Source organism: Coregonus lavaretus (genome assembly GCF_964263955.1).
Source record: "Coregonus lavaretus genome assembly, chromosome: 31".
Taxonomy (NCBI): domain Eukaryota; kingdom Metazoa; phylum Chordata; class Actinopteri; order Salmoniformes; family Salmonidae; genus Coregonus; species Coregonus lavaretus.
In genome coordinates, this window is record NC_140018.1 from 34,453,515 (window position 1) to 34,476,736 (window position 23,222).

At 44.8% G+C, this 23,222-nt stretch overlaps 1 protein-coding gene across 1 annotated transcript in view; it reads right to left on the minus strand.

Moving 5' to 3' along the window:
- Nucleotides 1–477: 477 nt before the first annotated feature.
- LOC311106647 (T-cell activation Rho GTPase-activating protein-like) overlaps nt 478–23,222 on the minus strand; it is a gene marked incomplete at its 5' end in the record, with an annotated part of 28,281 nt that continues 5,536 nt past the window's right edge. Inside the window, 13 exons of the mRNA XM_084149038.1 lie at nt 478–2,132; nt 2,325–2,421; nt 2,686–2,866; nt 3,316–3,425; nt 3,612–3,773; nt 4,427–4,590; nt 4,913–4,961; nt 5,464–5,517; nt 6,247–6,331; nt 7,008–7,049; nt 9,345–9,509; nt 12,833–13,003; nt 19,733–19,821. Of these exons, the coding sequence (XP_084005164.1) occupies nt 859–2,132; nt 2,325–2,421; nt 2,686–2,866; nt 3,316–3,425; nt 3,612–3,773; nt 4,427–4,590; nt 4,913–4,961; nt 5,464–5,517; nt 6,247–6,331; nt 7,008–7,049; nt 9,345–9,509; nt 12,833–13,003; nt 19,733–19,821 (2,643 nt within the window). The 3' untranslated portion in view covers nt 478–858. The remainder of the gene's footprint in view (nt 2,133–2,324; nt 2,422–2,685; nt 2,867–3,315; nt 3,426–3,611; nt 3,774–4,426; nt 4,591–4,912; nt 4,962–5,463; nt 5,518–6,246; nt 6,332–7,007; nt 7,050–9,344; nt 9,510–12,832; nt 13,004–19,732; nt 19,822–23,222) is intronic.

A 23,222-nucleotide genomic window follows, 5' to 3' on the forward strand; every position in this document is an offset into this window, starting at 1 on the left:
GTACAAATTACCTCGACTAACCTGTGCCCCCGCACATTGACTCGGTACCAGTTCCCCCTGTATATAGCCTCGTTATTGTTATTTTATTGTGTTACTTTTTATTAGATTTTTTACTTTAGTTTATTTAGTAAATATTTTCTTAACTCTATTTCTTGAACTGCATTGTTGGTTAAGGGCTTGTAAGCATTTCACGGTGAGGTCTACACCTGTTGTATTCGGCGCATGTGACAAATAAAATTTGATTTCATTTGATTTGAACTAAGAAAGCAGTATGGCTCATGTATTTATGGGCGCGTATCTCTTGTATTTGCATGAGCACATGGTTGTTTTTGAGTGGCACTGCGTGCTTGAGGATGCAATTACCAATTGATTCTACCCAGAGCTGCAAAGTCACAGGACTTTACTGCTCCTAGGGCTCCAATGAAAAAGTATTTCTAAGTGTACAGACTGTAAGAACTGGAGAACAAAGTCAAGATGTAACATAAAGGTGCTTTATTGTAGTGGAAGTACAGATGTTGTAGAGTCAAGACATACAAAAAGACACAGGGAAGAAAACATTTTTACAAATGTACACATTTATGTACACTACAGTATGTTACAAAAGTAAAACAATGGGAACAATACCAACAATAGCATATTGTTACCCTCTATACCTGCAGATTCAGATTCAGATTATTTACATAGCTTTGCTATAGATAAACTAGAGGAGGATTCTATTTATAAATAGCTTTTCAGGTAAAATAGCGTAATTTTGTACTCTAAACAGTACTACTCAGCAAGTCCAACCTAACAGTTGCACATTTTAATTTGAGTATATTCAAAGTTAAAAAAGTGAAACATAATGTCTGAAAAAGGCCTTCAAACGTAAGACTCCTTGGCGTAAGAAAACTCTTCGAACACAGGCTGGCTGCACCTCCGTGACACATTCTCATGTCGTGAAGCTGTGTCATGGTGTGACACGGTCTCGTGGAGTGCTCTCGACATGGACTCAGACATCGCTCGCTGGCGGAACCCGACCGAATGCCGTTGGGCTGTGGTGACATCATCACCATCTGTCCCCTGAGAGAAGCAGTCTGTGTATTGATTGACGGGACAGGAGTACAGGAAGTTTGCGTTCATAGAGGCTGGGCGGGACTTCCTGCTGAGAGTGGCGGCGACGGCACTGACAGTCATGGAGCCATAATGCGGTGGGGAGGGCTGAGCCGCACTCTGGACTGCCTGCTCGTACGAAGGGGGCTGGGAGGGCAGTCTGCTGTCCACCTGTAGGAAGACCTCCACCGCAGACAGGGGACGCTTCTGCTTGAGAGGGGCCTCGGCCACTGGGGCCTCCACCTCACTCTGGGAGTCTTCCTGGAGGGTGCCGAAAGGGAAAGGCTTCTCCTTCTGGAGGTCACCTTTCTTGAGGCTGCCCCAAGCGAAGCCGAAGGCCCCAAGGCTCTTGGTCCTCAACAGGGCTTTCCTGTCCACATTCATGGACTGGGTGCATCGCTCGACCACTTCCATCGTGTTCGCCCTTGGGGGCTCTGCCCTAGGCTTGGTGGAGAGGGGAGCATGGCGTGTGGACTGGCCCCCGCGTTGGCAGGCCGGGGAGGTCAGCGGCGAGCTGGTAAACAGGGAGACCTCCGATGTGTTGGAGGCGGCGCTCTCCAGGGAGCAGGATGACGGGCATGACGGTTCAAGCTGCCGCCAAGTCATCGTCTGGCTGCCACCGAGTTTGGGGAGGGACAGCGTGGCGGCATGCCTGGTGTCAGCAACACCACACCCTGGGAGCAGGAAGGAGTCATCAGAGATCTGCTTCTTGAGTGGATGCTCCTCAAAGTCCCGCCACTCCACAGAGAAGTCGTCGTGACTACGGGCCAGGCCAATCAGGCTTCTCTTCTCAGCAGAGGGGAAGATGATTGGCTCTGAGCAGCGGCGGTTGAAGAGCTTCTTGTTGGTGAAGGTGTGGAAGATGGCGTTGGAGGGGCAGGAGGGGATAGCGCCGCATTGCATCCCGCACGCAGAGAGGAGAGATGGGGACGAGCCGCCCCTTTCCCCCTCACCCTCTACTTGCGTGGACCCCACGCTGTCCCCCTCAGCGTCTGCGTCTGTGCTGTCATACGCAGAGTCGTGCTGCTGTGATAACACGGAATCTGAGGAGAAAGAGATGGAACATTGATCAGTTGCAGTTTACAATGTATGATTCCTATTCCCATTGTTCTATTTTATTTCAAGCTTTTTGAAACATGTTCCCAGAAATCTGTGTTCACAGAATGTTCTTATTTTCTGTGAAAGAACGTGTAGCATTGCAGAGAATGGCGCCTAAAGCAGCCCAGTTCACTTACCTGAGTTATCCTCATCGGGATCTCCCAAAAGGCTCAGGACGTCCTCTCCAAAGATCTCACAGCAATGCTCGATCAGGAACTTTGTCAGCTCTGTCACCTAAAGGAAACATCACAAAGAACACAAAAGGTTAACGTTACTTTGAACAATGGTTGAGTGATTGAAAGTAACATTGTTTTAAAGTGTAAAGAATTGGCTTTCCTTTCGATGAACAACTCAGTCCTGTTTCAGCGCAGACTATAGTAGGATAAAGTTATTGCGAAACTATAGGCCTACACACAGACACACAAACACACTGTTGTTTTCCGGACATGAAAACTACACTGGCAGCTTCAAAGAGTCCAGTCAGAACCGGATTCTCACCTTCTTCGCGGTCTGCACATCTAAGGACATGATGTCCTTCTGCAGCAGAGTGGGTGCAATGCACAATGCCAAGTTATTGGCATCCATCTTGTTGGTATCCGCGCTCTTCGTGATGTGGTGGAGCACACACAGAATGTTCCTCAGCAGGAGGATGTTAGGTCCTGGTAGCTTGACTACCACCCTGAGAGAGGAAAGGGAAGGAAGGAGAGAAAGAACAGGAAAAAAATGTAGATCAGTTTGCCGCTCGTTACATTTTTTTGTAGCTTCTCTTTTTGAGAGGGGGAGGAAACTAAAAAAGAAGCGTACACATTGAGGGTAGAGGCACAACTTCCTCATTGTCTGACTCTCTGAAAAACTCAATTGAAAAGCCCCCTGAATCTGTTCTTTGCACACATAAACATCAATAGAAAAGTTGAGTTTTTTTTTGTTTTCAACCAAACGCCTACATTAGTCTCACATTAGCATAACGTTTACGGCTACGGCCTCTCATGTAGCCTACAGTTTTATATAAGATTATGCCCCACAAGTACTACAGTAAAATAGTTCACAAATGCGGGTGACTCAACAGGTGGTACAGTTGCTAACGCTACATTTAGCCTAGCGTAAGCTCGCTAGTGGCTGGTAGCTTACCTTTTGAGCTCTAAGCTTCTGTGGTGGATGACCTTAGTCTCCAGGGCCTTCATCCAGGTCTCATACATCTCCGACACTAACAGGCTGCCCGGGAGCTCCGTCAGAAAACTCTGCAATTAGTAGGGAAGGTGTCGAGGGTTAGAACACAATACAGTGGAGGACTGCTGATAGGTAGCGAGAGGTAAGAGGTCTAATTGGAGGTCATAGAGCTCCTTCTCCCTGCTCCGGGTGGATGGCAGATGGACGAATAGAGAAAAGGAAAGGACAAATGAGTGAACAGATGGATGATTCTTTACCTTGAGTAGTCCCACCAGGAGAACCACGGGCAAGGCCTCCATCTCCACCTCCGTCCCACTGTCGAGCTGCTCCCTGATGGCCTTCAGGTTCTTATTGTTGCCGTTCTTCCTGAACACACCCTCTGTGGAGGGGCCTTTCTTCCACAGCAGCACCAATATATCCTGGTGGGGAGAGAGAGGAACAAGGGAGGAAAAGAGGTCAAACCAGGCTGAGAAAATGCATGAACAAGTCAAACACCCTGCTGTGTGTGTGCACGCGCGCACGTGTGTGTGCGTGGATGCGTGTGTGTGTGTATGTGCTTAAATGTGAGTGATTCTGTGAGGGGGAGGCCAGGGGCAGATTGAGACAGACAGTTGGTGCATTGTGCATGTCAGCTGGAAGTGGAACATCACATAGATTAAATCTGTGGTTGGGTTGCAGACAGGCAGGTCCTTAGCAACCATTACCAAGTGCTTTGGTAACTAAGTACACTTATTAGTGACAATTAAATGGCCTGATTGATCAAGTGCCCTAGTCAATAAACCCTTTGAACTAAACACCTTGGTAGAATGAGGTGCAGATCAAATCAATAGCTGTCACTACGATTCATTACGGCAGTTCGGTTCATGAAATGATAAGAGTAATGCTATGTCACACAGCCAATCTATTCTTTCTCACTCAATGCCCGCAGCCCCACACCTTGTACAAATGATGAAAATCTGACATTCAAAGATATTACAGAATAAAGATATTACAGAACAAAGATATTACAGAACAAAGATATTACAGAACAAAGATATTACAGAACAAAGATAGTTTTGGTACAGTGACGTACTGTGATAGGCTTTGGAAGAGTCCCATCCTCCGGGCAGGTCTTGGAGAGAGGCTGTCCAAACAGATGGCTCTTGGAGTCTGTGTCTGGATGGGAGGATATGCTGGTGAGGGTGGAGCTTATCCTCAACTTCCTCAAGATGCTCCACTTACTGTTGCTACCATTTTCTGTAACGAAAGAAGCCAAACGTTTAGCCAATTTGTGTAGGTATAGTATACAGTATTATAAAGGCGGTATTAAGGGTTAAAGTATACCAATACCATTCATGAGAAAGAGAGTGAGTGTGAGAGAGATTAGCATATGATATAAGTTGATGTTCTTGTTTTAGATTGACATTCACACTAATCATTGGTGTGTCCTGTTTGAATCATTTCATGCTGCCTCTTTTTTTCTCTGCCTAAGTTGGCACACACACATATACACACACACATACACACTGTGGGCCCTTAACCAACCTTGTGGTTCAGAGATGTTGTTTTTCAAACTCACCAATGGGCTGTGTTACACATCTGGGCAGGGTGAGGAGCTTTGCGTCGCTCTGGAAACGCAAAACAGGAGATGTAGTCATGAGCATGTAGGAGGAACATGTGACAAGCCACAGCCTCTGTTTTCATTCCTGTTTCAATGTGAGGGTTCAGGGTGGTAATAGTCTAACCCGCCAACTCTCCCTCCTCAAACTCCCCAATCACCCAAACAATTTACCCCTCAATAACACCCATCATAAAAGCCCATCACTTTCAAACCACTGTCCCCTCAAGAACAACACAAGGTCCTCCATTTGAACGAAACAACACAAACCCTCCTTTAAAAAAGCATCATCACTGTACAGTATCAATCAAGTGTTACAATGTATACACTTGTGTTACATAAGTGCTTCTATTTGAGCAACAGATTGCAGCAGTCCGAATTCCCCCATCAACCCTCAAAATAAGCCTCATATAACCTCACACAAGGTGTTTCTCCCCAACACATGTTGAACCAGAACAACTGACACATGGATGAAAGAAGCAGAAGCAGGAAGTGTACTGTACGGTACTCACATCAAGCGAAAACTCGATAGAAGGCTCCATGCCACCTCCTGTTAGAGTTTTAGCCTGAAACAGAGAGCGAGAGAGAGAGATTATTATCTATAGTGCAGATGAAAGTTCTTGAAGATAAAAGGTGACTCCTTCCAGAAGCAATTATATTATATATTAGGCAATGTATGCTCATTCTAATTATATAAGTACAATTTGAATGGTGTCAAACAAAAGCCTGTTATGCCTGAATGGCCAAAGATCATGTTTTGACAAAGTGCTGCAAAGTGTGTCTGCATTGAGCGCCTTTCTATGAATGTCCGATGCTCTGTCCTTATTGATAACAGCCCTTTATAGAGGTAATATGTCTCTTCAGAGCCAGAAGACCCATCAACATGAGAGCAAGAGATAGAATGCGAGTCAATGCTCTAAATTGGCTGTATATGGTGCAATACAATGGTATCTTGATATCCAATGACTGGCTGGACACAGGTGAAAGTATAACCATCTTTTCTACAGTATCTGCCATCACCGCATTTGGTAACAAGAATCTGGGTGAGGTATCAGGGATTATGACTATAGTCTACAAAGTATGCACTATGGTTATAAAGGTCACAGCTTTTCTGATAGCTGTTTCTGTACATTTAGCACAACACTGGAGAGTAGGCTAAATCTGCATCCCAAATGGCATTCTGTTCCCTATAGTGCACTACTTTCAACCAGAGCCCTATGGGCCCCAGTCAAAAGTAGTGCACTGTATGGGGAAATAGATAGCCATTTGGGACGGGCCCTAAGCGATAGACTTACTGTGATACTGCCGCTCAGCACCTTCATCAGGACACTTGGGGGTGGTGTGGTAGAACCTGCTCTCTCTTTTGCTACTTTAATTTTCCTGGAATGAGGAAAACACATACATAAAATATATACAGTATGTGTATATACAAATATTTCACTGATCTCCAGTCAGTCCCTAGTTATTCTCGCGAGCCATAGTCAAGAGTGACTAGTCCCTAGTTAGATGGATGTCGTTGTACATGTGGTCTCTACACAACCGCTCTCTGTATGTGTCAAAAGGGTGTGTTTGTGTGTATGTGTGTGTGTGTGTGTGTGTGTGTGTGTGTGTGTGTGTATGTGTGTGTGTGTTGTGGGGTGTGTCAAGTTTTAAAAGAGGATCAGATAGATATTCTGAATATGATCAAATCTTAATTTGAATATGAGTGAAAATAATGCTAACCATTAACAATTGCATGACAGAAAAAAATATTTGAACTATATACTATATTGAACTATAAGTTCTGACATCATGAAGAATATTGTAATATTCACTAAAATACAGTTCCTATCTCCATCACAGGTATGCTTATACTACCTTTTAATACTAATTCTGTTCATAACCCTTCAATAATTATTATATCTAATTGAATGACATTAACAGTACAGTCCCCTTGATACTGCAAGTTATTAACATACTGACTATCTTCATACAGTATAACCCAGTAACCCAGCTTACCCTTTATGGCTCAATCAAGTGGCATTTATATTATGTATGAGTTCATAGTAGTGCTTACCTGTGAAGAGTATCCAACCAGCGTTCTTTCACCTCAGGCGAGCTGCAGGCAAAACAACAGCACGGGAGTTACTAATCCACAGTGAAAGAGGAACGAACCAAACGCACGGATGGACAGACAGACTGACTAAAGAGACACAGCACGCCTTCTGGCTCTTTTAACTGGAGCGATGGAAACTCTAACTCAGTCATGGGGACAGGAAGCAGCGTCATGGCGGCCCCGACCAAAACACCTTCCACTTCCTCTATGTGTTGTGGCTGCTGCTGTTGTCGCCATGTGGAAAGAGCCATGAGGGAGACTCTAACTTAAACGAACCCTCACTCACCTGTATAGATGATAGTAATAACTGAGTGAGGACTTTAAAAGTGCATCTGTTTTCATGAATTTTCTTTCATCTTTGGTTGAGCCTACATTAGACCGATACTTTTTGATTATAGACACTATACCAATAGACCAGCTCATATACTGTTTGTGCTTACTGGTAAACTGTAGGCCAATAAACTGGTGAGCCACAGACTCTAAGAATGACTCTAAAGTCCATGAGTCCATGACTCAGACCCCAATAACATGACTAAATAATCCATATCCACACCAAATGAGGGATAGCTATTATTACTGATCAAAACAGACAATCCCCTTTCAAATGTTTTATTCAATGTTGTGTCTATTTGTGACCATGCAATTTCAACACTCCCTCTATATTTCAAAGATCCAGTCGTCCTGATAAAGGCTAGTGCTGTAAAGGCCCTGACATGTGATCTGAGGTCTGATGGTCAGCTTCAACACTTCCTATTTCACCAGCCATTGTCTTGTGATGGTGTAGACTGTTCTCATTTCCCTATTTCATTCATGGCCTTATGGAAACCATCTCTTAAAGGTCCAATGCAGCCATTTTATCTCAATATTAAATCATTTCTGGGTAACAGTAAAGTACCTTAAAATGGTCAAAAAGAAACAACAATAGCTTCTTGGCAAAGGGCACTTTTGCTAGGACTGTCTGGGAGTGGTCTGAATGGGGAGGGGGAAAATGAAGATTTGCTGTTATTGGCAGAGAGGTTTGGAACTCTCTTTCTTATTGGTCTATTAACTAATTTACCGCATGGTGATGTCACCATTGAAGGCCAAAACTCCATCCCACCAAAACAGGCTGAAATTTCAGGCGGTCCTTTCAAACAGCTCTTACACTAAAAGGGCATTATCATGATTTTCACAAATTCACAATAATATTCCAACCTCATAGTGTGTCAATATATATAAAACACAGGAAAATCACGTTTTTGTCTACACTGGGCCTTTAAGAAACTCAATATATTTTTAGGTCAATCCTAGGATACTACTGTCTTTAGTTTGTGCACACAGTATATCTCTCAGGACAACCAAATGGGTCAAACTTTACTTGAAGGAACTGTTCATATGAATTATGAATGTTAGAGTTAGGTTGACACCATTATCCTCCCACTGTAATAGATTTACTCTGAAATGCCAGTAAGCTGGACTTCCTGCTCAGTAGTGGCTAACCGTGTAGTTTTCTAACCTTTAACCTTTGGATGTTCAGAGAATAACATTTACATTTACGTCATTTAGCAGACGCTCTTATCCAGAGCGACTTACAGTTAGTGAGTGCATACATTATTTTTTGTATTTTTTTATACTGGCCCCCCGTGGGAAACGAACCCACAACCCTGGCGTTGCAAACGCCATGCTCTACCAACTGAGCTACACCCCTGCCGGCCATTCCCTCCCCTACCCTGGACGACGCTGGGCCAATTGTGCACCGCCCCATGGGTCTCCCGGTCGCGGCCGGTTACGGCAGAGCCTGGATTCTAACCAGGATCTCTAGTGGCACAGCTAGCACTGCAATGCAGTGCCTTAGACCACTGCGCCACTCGTAATGTCAGTAGTGAGAAAACAAAGAGAAACTTGACTTGTTATTTGTTGTCTACGTCGAGAATGATGAGTGAGAGATGTTTCTCATTGAGTTAAAATAAACTTGTTTCCATAATATAATAATAATATAATATAATATAATAAGCCATTTAGCAGACGCTTTTATCCAAAGCGACTTACAGTCATGCGTGCATAATTTTCTTTTTTGTGTATGGGTGGTCCCGGGGATCGAACCCACTACCTTGGCGTTACAAGCGCCGTGCTCTACCAGCTGAGCTACAGAGGACCAGCTACAGAGGTCCATCTGTGTGAGTGTGTGCCTGCGTGTGTGTGTGGCCAGGTGTACACCTGCCTGCCTGAGTGTCTGCCTGCCTGCCTGCGCGTCTGTGTGTGTGTGCACATGTATGGGTTTGCACTCATGTATGCACACAGAGGATGGCTGTTGCTCACTGGAAGGACACCACACAGAAGGCAAGGGGCCAGGCCAAGACGAGGGACGTCCTGAGGTCAATCTCTCCCCCTCCTCCCTCTTCCTCCTCGGGCTCATCCTCAAAGCCATAAAGCCACAGATCTTCCAGACTCACCCTGTGCTTCAGACGGTAGCTAGCACTGGACCTAAATGAGAGAGAGAGAGAGAGAGAGAGAGAGAGAGAGGGGAGAAGGGAGAGGGGAGAGGGAGAGAGAGAGAGAGAGAGAGAGAGAGAGAGAGAGAGAGAGAGAGAGAGAGAGAGAGAGAGAGAGAGAGAGAGAGAGAGAGAGAGAGAGAGAGAGAGATGATTATGTGGTCATGGATGGTATATGAGGGCTAGCAGGTTGAGGATTTAGAGAGTCAGTTTATGTTTTCATCAGGACTGGCTAGGACTGTATCTCAGCTCATCAGGCCTAGAATACTGCATGATCCACTTCTCTATCCCAATGGTTGCTAAAGGTGCTAATGTATTCCTCATTATTGTCATCTATTTCTAAATCAGTGATTAATTGCTTATCACTCAGAAACAGGAAGTGATCTGATTTCTATCTCTTTATGATGCATTGTGTTCCATGGTCAGCTTCGTGTGTCTGTCTGCCTGTCTGTCAGCTTGTGAGGAGGAAGGCACTCTCTCAAGGCCTAGTTCACAACTTTTGGTTTGCTACAACATTGAAAATGTCACCTTGTCGCGCGTGGATCCACAGACCCATGCACTTACTGTAGGCCTTGTCATGGGAACGTGATTGTGTAAAGAATCAACTGTATTGAGGATCTGTCTTGAGTCACAAGTGTGCTGTCAGAACAGCCTCAATTTGTCGGGCATGGACTCTATAAGGTGTCGAACGCGCTCCACAGGGATGCTGGCCCATGTTGACTCCAATGCTTTCCACAGTTGTATCAAGTTGGCTGGATGTTCTTTGGGTGGTGGACCATTCTTGATACACACGGGAAACTGTTGAGCGTGAAAAACCCGGCAGCGTTGCAGTTATTGACACAAACCAGTGCACCTGGCACCCTATTCCCTTCATATGAGCTGGGCTATATAGAATACCATTTGGAACGCAGAATCAATGGAGGGTGGGAAGGAGGGAGAGAGTGATGGGATGGGATGGAAAGAGAGAGTGAAGGACTTTGGGGAGAGGAAATGGAGCTTGCGTAAGTGTACCGGTGAGTGAATGATCATGGGTATTAGGTTAATGAGGAAAGGCACGGCAGTCCATGAACTAGTGTTTACACAATCGGCAATCCATGAACAAGTGTTTACACAATCGGCCTAAGGTGTTATTCAGAACAAGAGAACTGCATTAGTCACAAATGTATTTAGCCACTCGTGGCGCCTCTGCTGGAAAAGTGTGAGCAAAAGTACAGGAAAAAAACCTGCCTACACTCAATAGACCAGAGCGATTGATTAAACTCCCACTTAAGACCAGAAGATTGCTTCCACTGTCTTCTTTGAAACAGAGACGATTCAGAATATGTTATCTTAGTTAGCGTCACGTTTTACATTAGCTGAATCTACATTTAGATCAGACTAATCTACTTTCATACTGTACTGTTTAACCTACAAGCTTCCTGCTGTCAGTATCTTATAATAAGAAAACAAAAAACTCTCTGACTTAAATGTGCACTATCTATTTAAAAAAGAACTGCAGTGGGATAAAACGTCAGTGGTAAAGATTTCAATCTATAGGTATATCGGTGTGTCTTTCCATGTGAGTGTACATTTCTATAATGATAGGTTGTCATTGGGGAGTTAATCAGTTCCGTTCTATGAAGGCAAAACTCGGAAACTCAGACAATCTACAGTGGGGAAAAAAAGTATTTAGTCAGCCAACAATTGTGCATGTTCTCCCACTTAAAAAGATGAGAGAGGCCTGTAATTTTCATCATAGGTACACGTCAACTATGACAGACAAAATGAGAAAAAAATTCCAGAAAATCACATTGTACGGTTTTTTATTAATTTATTTGCAAATTATGGTGGAAAATAAGTATTTGGTCAATAACAAAAGTTTCTCAACACTTTGTTATATACCCTTTGTTGGCAATGACACAGGTCAAACGTTTTCTGTAAGTCTTCACAAGGTTTTCACACACTGTTGCTGATATTTTGGCCCATTCCTCCATGCAGATCTCCTCTAGAGCAGTGATGTTTTGGGGCTGTCGTTGGGCAACACAGACTTTCAACTCCCTCCAAAGATTTTCTATGGGGTTGAGATCTGGAGACTGGCTAGGCCACTCCTTCGTTGCCCGGGCGGTGTGTTTGGGATCGTTGTCATGCTGAAAGACCCAGCCACGTTTCATCTTCAATGCCCTTGCTGATGGAAGGAGGTTTTCACTCAAAATCTCACGATACATGGCCCCATTCATTCTTTCCTTTACACGGATCAGTCGTCCTGGTCCCTTTGCAGAAAAACAGCCCCAAAGCATGATGTTTCCACCCCCATGCTTCACAGTAGGTATGGTGTTCTTTGGATGCAACTCAGCATTCTTTGTCCTCCAAACAGGACGAGTTGAGTTTTTACCAAAAAGTTCTATTTTGGTTTCATCTGACCATATGACATTCTCCCAATCCTCTTCTGGATCATCCAAATGCACTCTAGCAAACTTCAGACGGGCCTGGACATGTACTGGCTTAAGCAGGGGGACACGTCTGGCACTGCAGGATTTGAGTCCCTGGCGGCGTAGTGTGTTACTGATGGTAGGCTTTGTTACTTTGGTCCCAGCTCTCTGCAGGTCATTCACTAGGTCCCCCCGTGTGGTTCTGGGATTTTTGCTCACCGTTCTTGTGATCATTTTGACCCCACGGGGTGAGATCTTGCGTGGAGCCCCAGATCGAGGGAGATTATCAGTGGTCTTGTATGTCTTCCATTTCCTAATAATTGCTCCCACAGTTGATTTCTTCAAACCAAGCTGCTTACCTATTGCAGATTCAGTCTTCCCAGCCTGGTGCAGGTCTACAATTTTGTTTCTGGTGTCCTTTGACAGCTCTTTGGTCTTGGCCATAGTGGAGTTTGGAGTGTGACTGTTTGAGGTTGTGGACAGGTGTCTTTTATACTGATAACAAGTTCAAACAGGTGCCATTAATACAGGTAACGAGTGGAGGACAGAGGAGCCTCTTAAAGAAGAAGTTACAGGTCTGTGAGAGCCAGAAATCTTGCTTGTTTGTAGGTGACCAAATACTTATTTTCCACCATAATTTGCAAATAAATTCATAAAAAATCTTACAATGTGATTTTCTGGAGAAAAAAAATCTCAATTTGTCTGTCATAGTTGACGTGTACCTATGATGAAAATTACAGGCCTCTCTCATCTTTTTAAGTGGGAGAACTTGCACAATTGGTGGCTGACTAAATACTTTTTTTCCCCACTGTATGTGGTGTGTGTGTGTGTGTGTGTTTTTGTGAGTTGCTATGCAGGCTGTATGTATATGTGTTGGTGTGTGTGCTTATTATGTTCCATATCTTACTTGAGCTTGGCGATAACGATCACGTCGCTGAAGAGGAAGAGTTGTCTCCTTCTGGTCTTCATGCCTTCTGTGACCTGAACACAGGTGTCCAGGACCAGCTCTGCATTCTCACTGCTAAGACCCAGGACGAAAGGGCACTGCTCCACCGACACCCAGCATGGAGCCTCCTCCCTAGGGTAGAGAGGGCAGAGAGAGTGGGGGTCAGAACTAAGGAGGAACTATGTTTGTGTGCCTGCTTGGGTGCATGTGTGGGTGGACTTAACTGAGGGTCGGTTTTCATTTTTGCCAGATGACCACATCGAATCATTTGTTTGTCATCAGAACTTCATAATCTTTTCATCAAAGAATGGGGTTATTTCAGTGAAGCCTTCATTTTGAATAAGAAGGTCAGTTATTTCAACACACAGGGCCTACTCTACCAGCAGATCAATGCTACACAAGCTTTCTATTATTATTTTGTATTTATTTAGACTAACAGTATTTCTATGCTTTCTTTAGACTAGTAGATGGGGAGGAAAGGAGGATGCAGGGATTGAACCCCGATCTCCGGTGGGGAGGCATGAATGTGACAGCACTGGGTGTGTGACCACTTCTAGACCATGGGCTTTGCACAGCTTTTCATTATTGAGAGGTTGTTGTGATGTATACCGGACTTGTATCACATATTTTTCCAGTGGACAAAACTGGTTATTATGACAATTTCAACCAGATTTGCCCAATTTTGTCCATTTGGTTGTTTTAGGGGCAGCAACAGATGAAATTCTCATGTATGGTAACTTATAGAGAGAACAAATGTAAAAATATGCACATCCGCATCCAACAGGACAGAAGAACTTATCAAATAAAATGTCTGCAAATCTGGCATGCTCCTATAGTGATTTAATTAGACACACAAAAAATACAATGTTTCGGGCTAACCTGACAAAGATCCAACTTGGATCGAAACGTTGTCTTTCTTGTGTGTCTTATTCAATCACCACGGGAGCATACCAGAGTTGCAGACATAGATTTTTTCTTGAACTTATAGAAACAGAATGAGAGGAGCCTGTATGCAAAACGTAGAGCAAATACATATTGAGCAAATGCAATTATCTTCAAATTGGCTTCCAGCCAGTTGCTATGACTCTCACAAGGGCATGATGTATCTATAAAAAGGATATAAAGTGAATTTAAGGTGAAATGGTATGCCGTGTGGCTTTGAATGACAGTTTTCACATGAAAGTTTGTTCTTTTATTTCATACTACACATCAGATGAGGTTAGAACTCTTTCTCTCTCTCTCTCTCTCTCCCCCCCCCCCCCCCCCCCCCCCCCCCCCCCCCCCCCCCCCCCCCCCCCCCCCCCCCCCCCCCCCCCCACCCCCCCCCCCCCCCCCCCCCCCCCCCCCCCCCCCACTCTCTCTCTTTCGCTCTCTCTCTCTCTCACCTCCCTCATACTCAAACACCCTCACTCTCCTCAGTTTCCCTCTGACCTTTTTTTAGGCCTTTATCTTGCCTCCCACAATCGTGATTAACAATACAGATGATGTTGCTTGCTTGTTTGTATCTCACGGAAAGCAAGCAGCAATGAACATATTTTACAATGTTGCTAATCTTCTTAAGAGACCCCAAAAAATGTCTCACTCAATACATCATGTTTCACACTATAAACAGAAACATTCAGCGTCATGTCACAGTGTCATTCCCACGCTTTGTGCATTTGTGGAGTCAAACCTATAAGTTAGGGCTGTTCAAGCCCTAACTTCTATTATTTATCTTTTATAAACATTAAGTAAATAGCATTAGAGAAATGGTTTTGAGAATTCACATTGTATTCTATGTGGAACTTATCTGTCTTCATTTGACATATGTCCCTCTTTCAATGTGTGTGTTTTGGACAGATATTCAAATCGATATCACAGAGGGACTCCTACGTTACACTCTTTGACCTACTTGGCCTTACCACTAAACACAGTGCCTACACAACTTCACTACTTAGCATACTTCAACATTATCAGTAGAGTATAGGCTTAAAGATCATACGACCATCTCTAAGATGTTCTACGTCAAAGACGCTTGGCCCACCCACTGTAGTGAAACTAGCATCATCCGCCCCCTCACTGCAGCTCAGGGGTTCACTTGCTTGTTGTGTGTTGAACGGGTGTGAGTGTGAGGGTGTGACGTCTCTGATGGAAGTTAGGTTGTCTGGTTGGAGTGGACTCTCCCACCTGTTTGTTTGTAACTGTGGTGGTCTGGGTGTGAACTACTGTTGGGGCTGATCAAAGACTGGAATAAAAATCTGACACATCATTCACTCGTATGGAAAATTCCATAAATGAATCCACGTGATGAAACCATATTGTCACGTTCGTTGTGTAAAGGATCGGACCAAGGTGCAGCGTGGTATGCGTACATAGTCGTTTATTTTAATAAACACCGACAAAATAACAAAATCCAACAGAACATGAAGTTGAAGAGGCTAAACATCAAACAAGCCAAACAGAAACAAGATCCCACAACTAAGGTAGGCAACATGGCTGCCTAAGTATGATCCCCAATCAGAGACAACGACCGACAGCTGCCTCTGATTGGGAACCACACCCGGCCAACATAGAAATATATAAATTAGATTTCACACCCTGACCAACCCAACTAGCGATCTCAATGTCAGGGCGTGACAGTACCCCCCCCCCTCAAAGGTGCGGACTCCGGCCGCAAAAACCTGACTCATTAGGGGAGGGTCCGGGTGAGCATCTAGCCTCGGTGGCGGCTCCGGCTTCGGACGTGACGTAGGCAGTAAACTCTTCTCCCATCCTGCCTCCCCTTTGCACGCCCGGTCCGGTCTGGACCCCGGTGCGATGCTCCCCCTCTCAGTCTTCCCACAATGCACCAAGCCCTGTCTGGACCCTGGTGTGGGAGCCCTCGACCCTGGAGAGGGGCTGACGTCTGGTCCCGGCCCAGCAGTCCTCCCGCGATGCACCAAGTCCTGTCTGGACCCTGGTGTGGGAGACCCCGACCCTGGAGAGGGGTTGACGTCTGGCTCCGGCTCGGACCCCGGTGGAGCAGATGGCTCCGGCATGGGGAAAGAGTAGACGACCGGACCCGGACTAGGCACCGGTGAAGCGGACTGCCCCGGCTCTGGTAGGGAGCATATAACCGGAGCTGGACTAGGCACCGGTGGAGCGGACTGCTCTGGCACTGGAGTGGAGCAGCTGACCAGAGCTGGACTAGAAACCGGTGGAGTGGACTACTCTGGCACTGGAGTGGAGCAGCTGACCGGAGCTGGACTAGGCTCCGGTGGAGCGGGCTGCTCTGGCACAGGAGTGGAGCAGCTGACCGGAGCTGGAGACTCTGGACTGCAGACCGTTGCTGGAGGCTCTGGACTGTAGACCGTCGCAGGAGGCTCCGGGCCATGGACCATCACTGGAGGCTTCGTGCCATAGATCATCACTGGAGGCTTCGTGCCATGGATCATCACTGGAGGCTTCGTGCCATGGATCATCACTGGAGGCTTCGTGCCATGGATCATCACTGGAGGCTTCGTGCCATGGATCATCACTGGAGGCTTCGTGCCATGGATCATCACAGGAGGCTTCGTGCCAGTGCGGGGCGCTGGCACAGGACGCACTGGGTTGTGGACACGCACCACTGGTTTGGTGCGAGGAGCAGGCACGGGCCGTACCAGGATGGGGACACGCACCACTGGTTTGGTGCGAGGAGCAGGTACGGGCCGTACCGGACTGGAGACATGCACCACTGGTTTGGTGAGAGGAGCAGGTACGGGGCGTACCAGGCTGGGGACACGCACCACTGGTTTGGTGCGAGGAGCAGGCACGGGCCGTACCAGGCTGGGGACACGCACCACTGGTTTGGTGCGAGGAGCAGGTACGGGCCATACCGGACTGGAGACACGCACCACTGGTTTGGTGCAAGGAGCAGGTACGGGGCGCACCGGGCTGGAGACACACACCACTGGTTTGGTGCGAGGCGCAAGCACAGGCCGTACCGGTCTGTGAAGGCGCACTGGCGGCACAGTGCGTAAAGCCGGCGCATAGCCTGGTGCCTGCACGGTCACACGCTCCTCAAAGCGAGTGCGGGGAGATGGCTCTGCTAAACCTGGCTCCGCCAGCCTCTGCTCTAAGGACCGAGCTCTCTGCTGCTGGAGGGTTAACTCCTCTCTCAGCTCATCCTGTTGCCTGGCCAGCTCCTCTCTCCGTGCATCCACTGACTCCTTCCCCCTGTGGGCCTCCTGCAGTGCCTCCTTCTGAAGGGAGAGCTCCTGCTCCCTCTTAACTAACAGCTCCCGTAAGGCGGTGGTCTCCTCTCTCAGAGTACTGAGCTGCAGGTCTTGGAGGGCATCTATCATAGCGGCTTCTTCTATCGCTATCTCCCTCTCCACAATCAGCCCTTCCAGGGCCTCCTGCTACTCCGCCAACCACCCCGTGCCTCTCGGGCTTCCTTCGTGATCGGGACCTTTCGATTCTCTGTTTTTTTCTCTCCTGCCTGGGCTTCTTCCTTCGCCCAGGGTCCCTTACCGGCCAATATCTCCTCCCATGTCCAAAATGTTTTCCCCACCTGTGTCCAGCATGTCTGCTCCTCCTGGCCACGCTGCTTGGTCCGTTGGTGGTGGGATCTTCTGTCATGTTCGTTGTGTAAAGGATCAGACCAAGGTGCAGCGTGGTATGTGTACATAGTCATTTATTTTAATAAACACCGACAAAATAACAAAATCTAACAGAATGTGAAGTTCAAGAGGCTAAACATCAAACAAGCCAAACAGAAACAAGATCCCACAACTAAGGTAGGCAACATGGCTGCCTAAGTATGATCCCCAATCAGAGACAACGACCGACAGCTGCCTCTGATTGGGAACCACACCCGGCCAACATAGAAATATGTACATTTGATTTCACATCCTGACCAACCCAACTAGAGATCTCAATGTCAGGGTGTGACACATATAAATCTTCATAACACTATACTTTATGAAAGGGTTTATAAGTATTTTATAAACTGTTCATTTTTAGTTTATAAATAGTTTTTAAAAACACTTGTAATAGTACATTGGTTGATTTGCAATTTTGATGGGTTCCTGATGCAGTATCACTTGAGATGGTATAGATGGGTAGTGTCAGTGGTGTAAAGTACTTAAGTAAAAATAGTTTGAAGTACTACCTAAGTCGTTGTTTGGGGTATCTGTACTTTACTTTTTATATTTTTAACAACTTTTTATTTTACTTCACTACATTCCTAAAGAAAATAATTTACTTTTTACCCCATACATTTTCCCTTACACCCAAAAGTACTTGTTAAATTTTTGAATGCTTAGCAGGACAGGAAAATGGGCCAATTCATACACTTATCAAGAGAACATCCCTGATCATCCCTACTGCCGCTGTTCAGGCTGAATCACTTAACACACATGCTTCGTTTGTAAAAGATGTCTGGTTGTTGGAGTGTTTCTTCTGGCTATCTGTAAATAAAATAAAACACTTAAGTATATTTTAAACCAAATACTTTTAGACTTTTACTCAAGTAACAGTTTACTGGGTGACTTTTACTTTTACTTGAGTCATTTTCTGTTAAGTTATCTTTACTTTTACTCAAGTATGACAATTGGGTACTTTTTCCACCACTTGGTAGTGTATTATATATGAGAAGAAATAGATGGGTAGAGTTCTCAGCAATCAGTTGTCACTAGTACCTTATTAATGTGAGCCACATTAGATCAACCTTATTTGGATGGCTTTTACTAGTAATCCCTTGAAACACAGGCTGGGAAGATCACTTTATGTTTGAAGACTGAACTTGAATATGTAGTGTGATGGACAGTCAGTTATTGCTGGGGTTATTAGATTATTCCTCTCTGTCCTTCTGGTATTTCATATGGTTCATTAAAACACATAAAACAAATAAAGTAAATATCACATTTTTATCTTCGCCAGTCCTCAACCCCACACTTGTTTGTTTGTTTTCTGGTTTCAATTTCCATCCCCACTCCTCTGTCTATGTGTCCTCGGAGTCACCCTAGTCTTGAACATTGGGGGTGATGAGGGAGTTCTGAGTGGGTTTAGACAACGGTTGCCCGATCTTGTAGAAAACCCCCTTTCATGACATCTGGTCCACAGTTACCATAGAGAGTGGGCATTGCAGCCCCCTTTACGCCGACTGAGGTGTCATTGTGAGTCATAGTGACACCATTCAACTAGTGGTCACAGCAGGGGGGGAAGGCTGATCTTACATTTGTTTGTATGTCATGTACTGTATGTATGAAAGGCTGTGAAATGTTGTGAAGAGTTGCAGATGAGAAATTGCAATATAATTACAACAACAAAAATAATGTGTTCTTGTGTAAATTACATGTCTCTTTGAATTATGCTTTGGGCTTTTTTGCTTCTGAAGAAATAGTTAGACGGTATTGAATATTAAATAAGCAACAAGTAATTCCACATGTAAATGAGGGTGATTTAGAAGTCTAGTTCAGAAATGCATATTTAAATTTTTAGTCATTTAGCAGACACTCTTATCCAGAGCGACTTACAGGAGCAATTAGGGTTAAGTGCCTTGCTCAAGGGCACATCGACAGATTTTTCACCTAGTCGGCTCGGGGATTAGAACCAGCGACCTTTCGGTTACTGGCACAATGCTCTTACCCACTAAGCTACCTGCCGCCCTAGAGATAAAACTTAAACAAAAAGATAAAGAACTGTAACCAAAACATTTTATGTCTATACATTGAACGTTTGAAACACCTTTCTATCCTATTTCTGTGCATTGAAACCCCTTTATCCAATTTATATCTATTGAATCTCATAAAGTGGCAGCTGGCTGTGAGTGGAGGGGCTCTCTACTGCCCCCTGGGATGGGTGGTGGTAGTAGATACTACTGTGATAACAGAGTGGAGAGGAGAATGGCAAACTCACCTAATGGAGGACCATGGCATGCTGCCCAAAGCCTTCTCAAAAGCCAGGGACGGGGCGGAACGACGCCTCTGGGCCAAACTGCGAAGGTGCTGTGAGAGAACAGAAGGTTTGAGCATAATGTTAGCATATACTGTACATTGTCACACATACATTGTCACACATGCACGCACTCACACACGCACGCACACACACACATATATCTGCCATTTCACACTTTTTCTGATTAAGTGGATCAAATAAATCACTTCAGGGTAAACGGCATAGGGATAGAATAATGGCAAACGGCTTGGATTCATAGATACAGTAACGGCAAACTGAATTGCTGTGACATTTTCAATTGGATTTCAGAAATCCATTATAGCTATTTATTTGTCTGTACAGGCTCATTTCAACAAAGCCACACCTATAATGGTCCTCCTAATTGACCTAATTTGGAGCTAATTTGTACAGCCAGCATTCAGACCAGGGTTTCCCCAACTTGGTCCTGGGGCCCCCCTGGGTGCATGTTTTGGTATTTGCCCTGGCACTACACAGCTGACTAAAATAATCAGCTTGATGATGAGATGGTTATTTGAATCAGCTGTGTAGTGCTAGGGCAAAAACCAAAATGTGCACCTAGGGGGGTGTGGGGGGAAACCCTGATTTAGACCGTTCTCTTCCAGATTGTCAGTCCATTTCCCTCAAGCACTCATGTAGAACATTCTGTCTGTGTCCCAAATGCCACCCTATTCCCTATATAGTGCACTACTTATGACCAGGGCCCATATAGGCAATAGGATGCCATTTGGGACACAGGCTCTGTCCAGCCCGTTTCCCCAGCCCCCACCCCCATCACTGCGGAACCAGGGCTACAGTCCCATTGTCTGGCCCACAAAATTCTAGAGCAAACTGGCTCGGGCCAAAACAATGACAGCTTGTTCAGGCATGGGAAAACTAAAACAACAACAACACAGCCCCCATAATTCACCACCCCCATCTGCCGCTCTGTACTCTCTGTTAGAAACGAATGAGTGTTCATGTTGACAATGTGCGACGACAATCTCGCAACATGAATGCCCTGTGCACCATTCAATTTTGCAGCAAACCTGTAAAGGCACCACACACAGAGCTTTGGAGGAGTCACATAGGGTGAAAGCTGTGTGCAAATTTACATGAGGTAAAATGTATCTGAATTTACAAATGCTATAAATATACAGTAAATGTGTTGTAGGCATGATGGGTTTGTATTCTTTGGCCTATCATACTCTACAAACAGAATAAAGGAATGGTCAAGAAAGGTCCAATTGGTTTGGATAGTCATTCTCCTGTTGTCCTACTCCTTCCTCCTCACCCCCCCAGTCAAACAACCACATATGGATTTCCTCATTCCATCTTGAAAAAGGCTGTCTCTTTTCCTGGAACACAACCCATCTCCTTTTTCTGGGAGACATTTGACTCCTCAGGCACTAGAAAAAGCCTTATCTGCATACCAAAGCCATCTCTGACTGAAAGATATGTTCCAATCAGAAAGGTCAAAGATTTCTTCTCAGAATACAGGCATTATGCAGCTATAGACGTGAGTTCCCTTGCAGTCGGTCACTCTGTATAACTATGGAGAGTCAACGACCTATCAAACTAAAATCACACCCAATGGGCCAATGGAGGCCGAGCCCGCCCTCGGAAGCCCTGCCTTCCTGGCTATAATACCGGGGCTGACATTCATTTCCTCAAGTCTTCCCTCATCAGCTCGCCTGAAGGAAGAAAGTGAAATGCAATTTACACTAAGAGATTCGGCTCCAACTTAGGTGTCTGTTAGTGGGGAGAGAGTAATCGTCCCCTAGATGTTGCGAGTTTTTGGTCTTGGTATAAGTTTTTGTGTTTGCTAAAAACCCACTACTTTCTGCTCTGCTTGTGTAGCCAGTGCTTCCTTGCTTGAGTAAGATGGCCAGTGGTAAGAGCAATTTCAAAAAGGCTAACCAGGGCTAATCCTAGCACAGTGCTTCCAAATAAACAGTGCCGGTTCTCGGCAGATCAGCTGGACAAAGTGTACCAGGCTGAGGGTGTGGCGGCCCGGTCTTTGAATGTGGTCACAATGTTGCAGATGCCTTCAGAAAGTATTCACACCCCTTGACTTTTTCCACATTTTATTGTGTTACAGCCTGAATTTAAAATTGATTAAATTGTGATTATGTGTCACTGGCCTACACACAATACCCCATAATGTTAAAGTGGAATTATGTTTTTAGAAATGTTTACTGATTCATTAAAAATTAAAATCTGAAATATCTTGAGTCAATAAGTGTTCAACCCCTTTGTTATGGCAAGCCTAAATAAGTTCAGGAGTAAAAATGTGCTTAACAAGTCACATAATAAATTGCATGGACTCTGTGTGCAATAATAGTGTTTAACATGATTTTTGAATTACTACCTAATCAGTGTACCCCACACATCCAATTATCTGTAAGGTCCCTCAGTCGAGCACTGAATTTCAAACACAGATTTAACCACAAAGAGCAGGGAGGTTTTTCAATGCCTCGCAAAGAAAAGCAATTATTGCTAAATGGGTAAAAAAATGTTTAAGCCAATAGTGACTTTAAAACAGTTACAGAGTTTAATGGCTGTGATGGGAGAAAAACTGAGGATGGATCAACAACATTGTAGTTACTCCACAATACTAAACTAAATGACAAAGTGAAAAGAAGGAAGCCTGTACAGAATATCACTGCATCCTGTTCGTAATAAGGCATTCAAGTAAAACTGCAAACAATGTGACAAAGAAATTATCTTTATGTCCTGAATACAAAATGTTATGTTTAGGGCAAATCCAACACAACACATCACTGAGTACCACTCTTCATATTTTCAAGCATGGTGGTGGCTGCATCATGTTATGGGTATGTTTGTCATAGAACTAAGCACAAGCAAAATCCTAGAGGAAAACCTGGTTCAGTCTGCTTTCCAACAGAGACTGGGTGACAAAATACACATTTCAGCAGGACAATAACCTAAAACACAAGGCCAAATATACACTGGAGTTGCTTACCAAGATGACATTGAATGTTCATGAGAGGCCTAGTTACAGTTTTGACTTAAATCGTCTTGAAAAACTATGGCAAGACTTGAAAATGGCTGTCTAGCAATGATCAACAACGAACTTGACAGAGCTTGTACAATCCAGCTGTGCAAAGCTCTTAGAAACTTACCCAGAAAGACTCACAGCTGTAATTGCTGCCAAACGTGATTCTAACATGAATTGACTCATGTGTGTGAATTTCTGTATTTCATTTTCAATACATTTGCAAAAATGTCTAAAAACATGTTTTCACTTTGTCATTATGGGCTATTGTGTGTAGATGGGTGAGAAAACATCTATTTAATCCATTTTGAATTCGGGCTATAACACAAAAATGTGGAATAAGTCAAGGGATATGAATACTTTATGAATGCACTGTGTATATTAGATAAAGGCGAGCACAAGTCCTCAGAAAGCATTACTGAATGTAGAATTGTA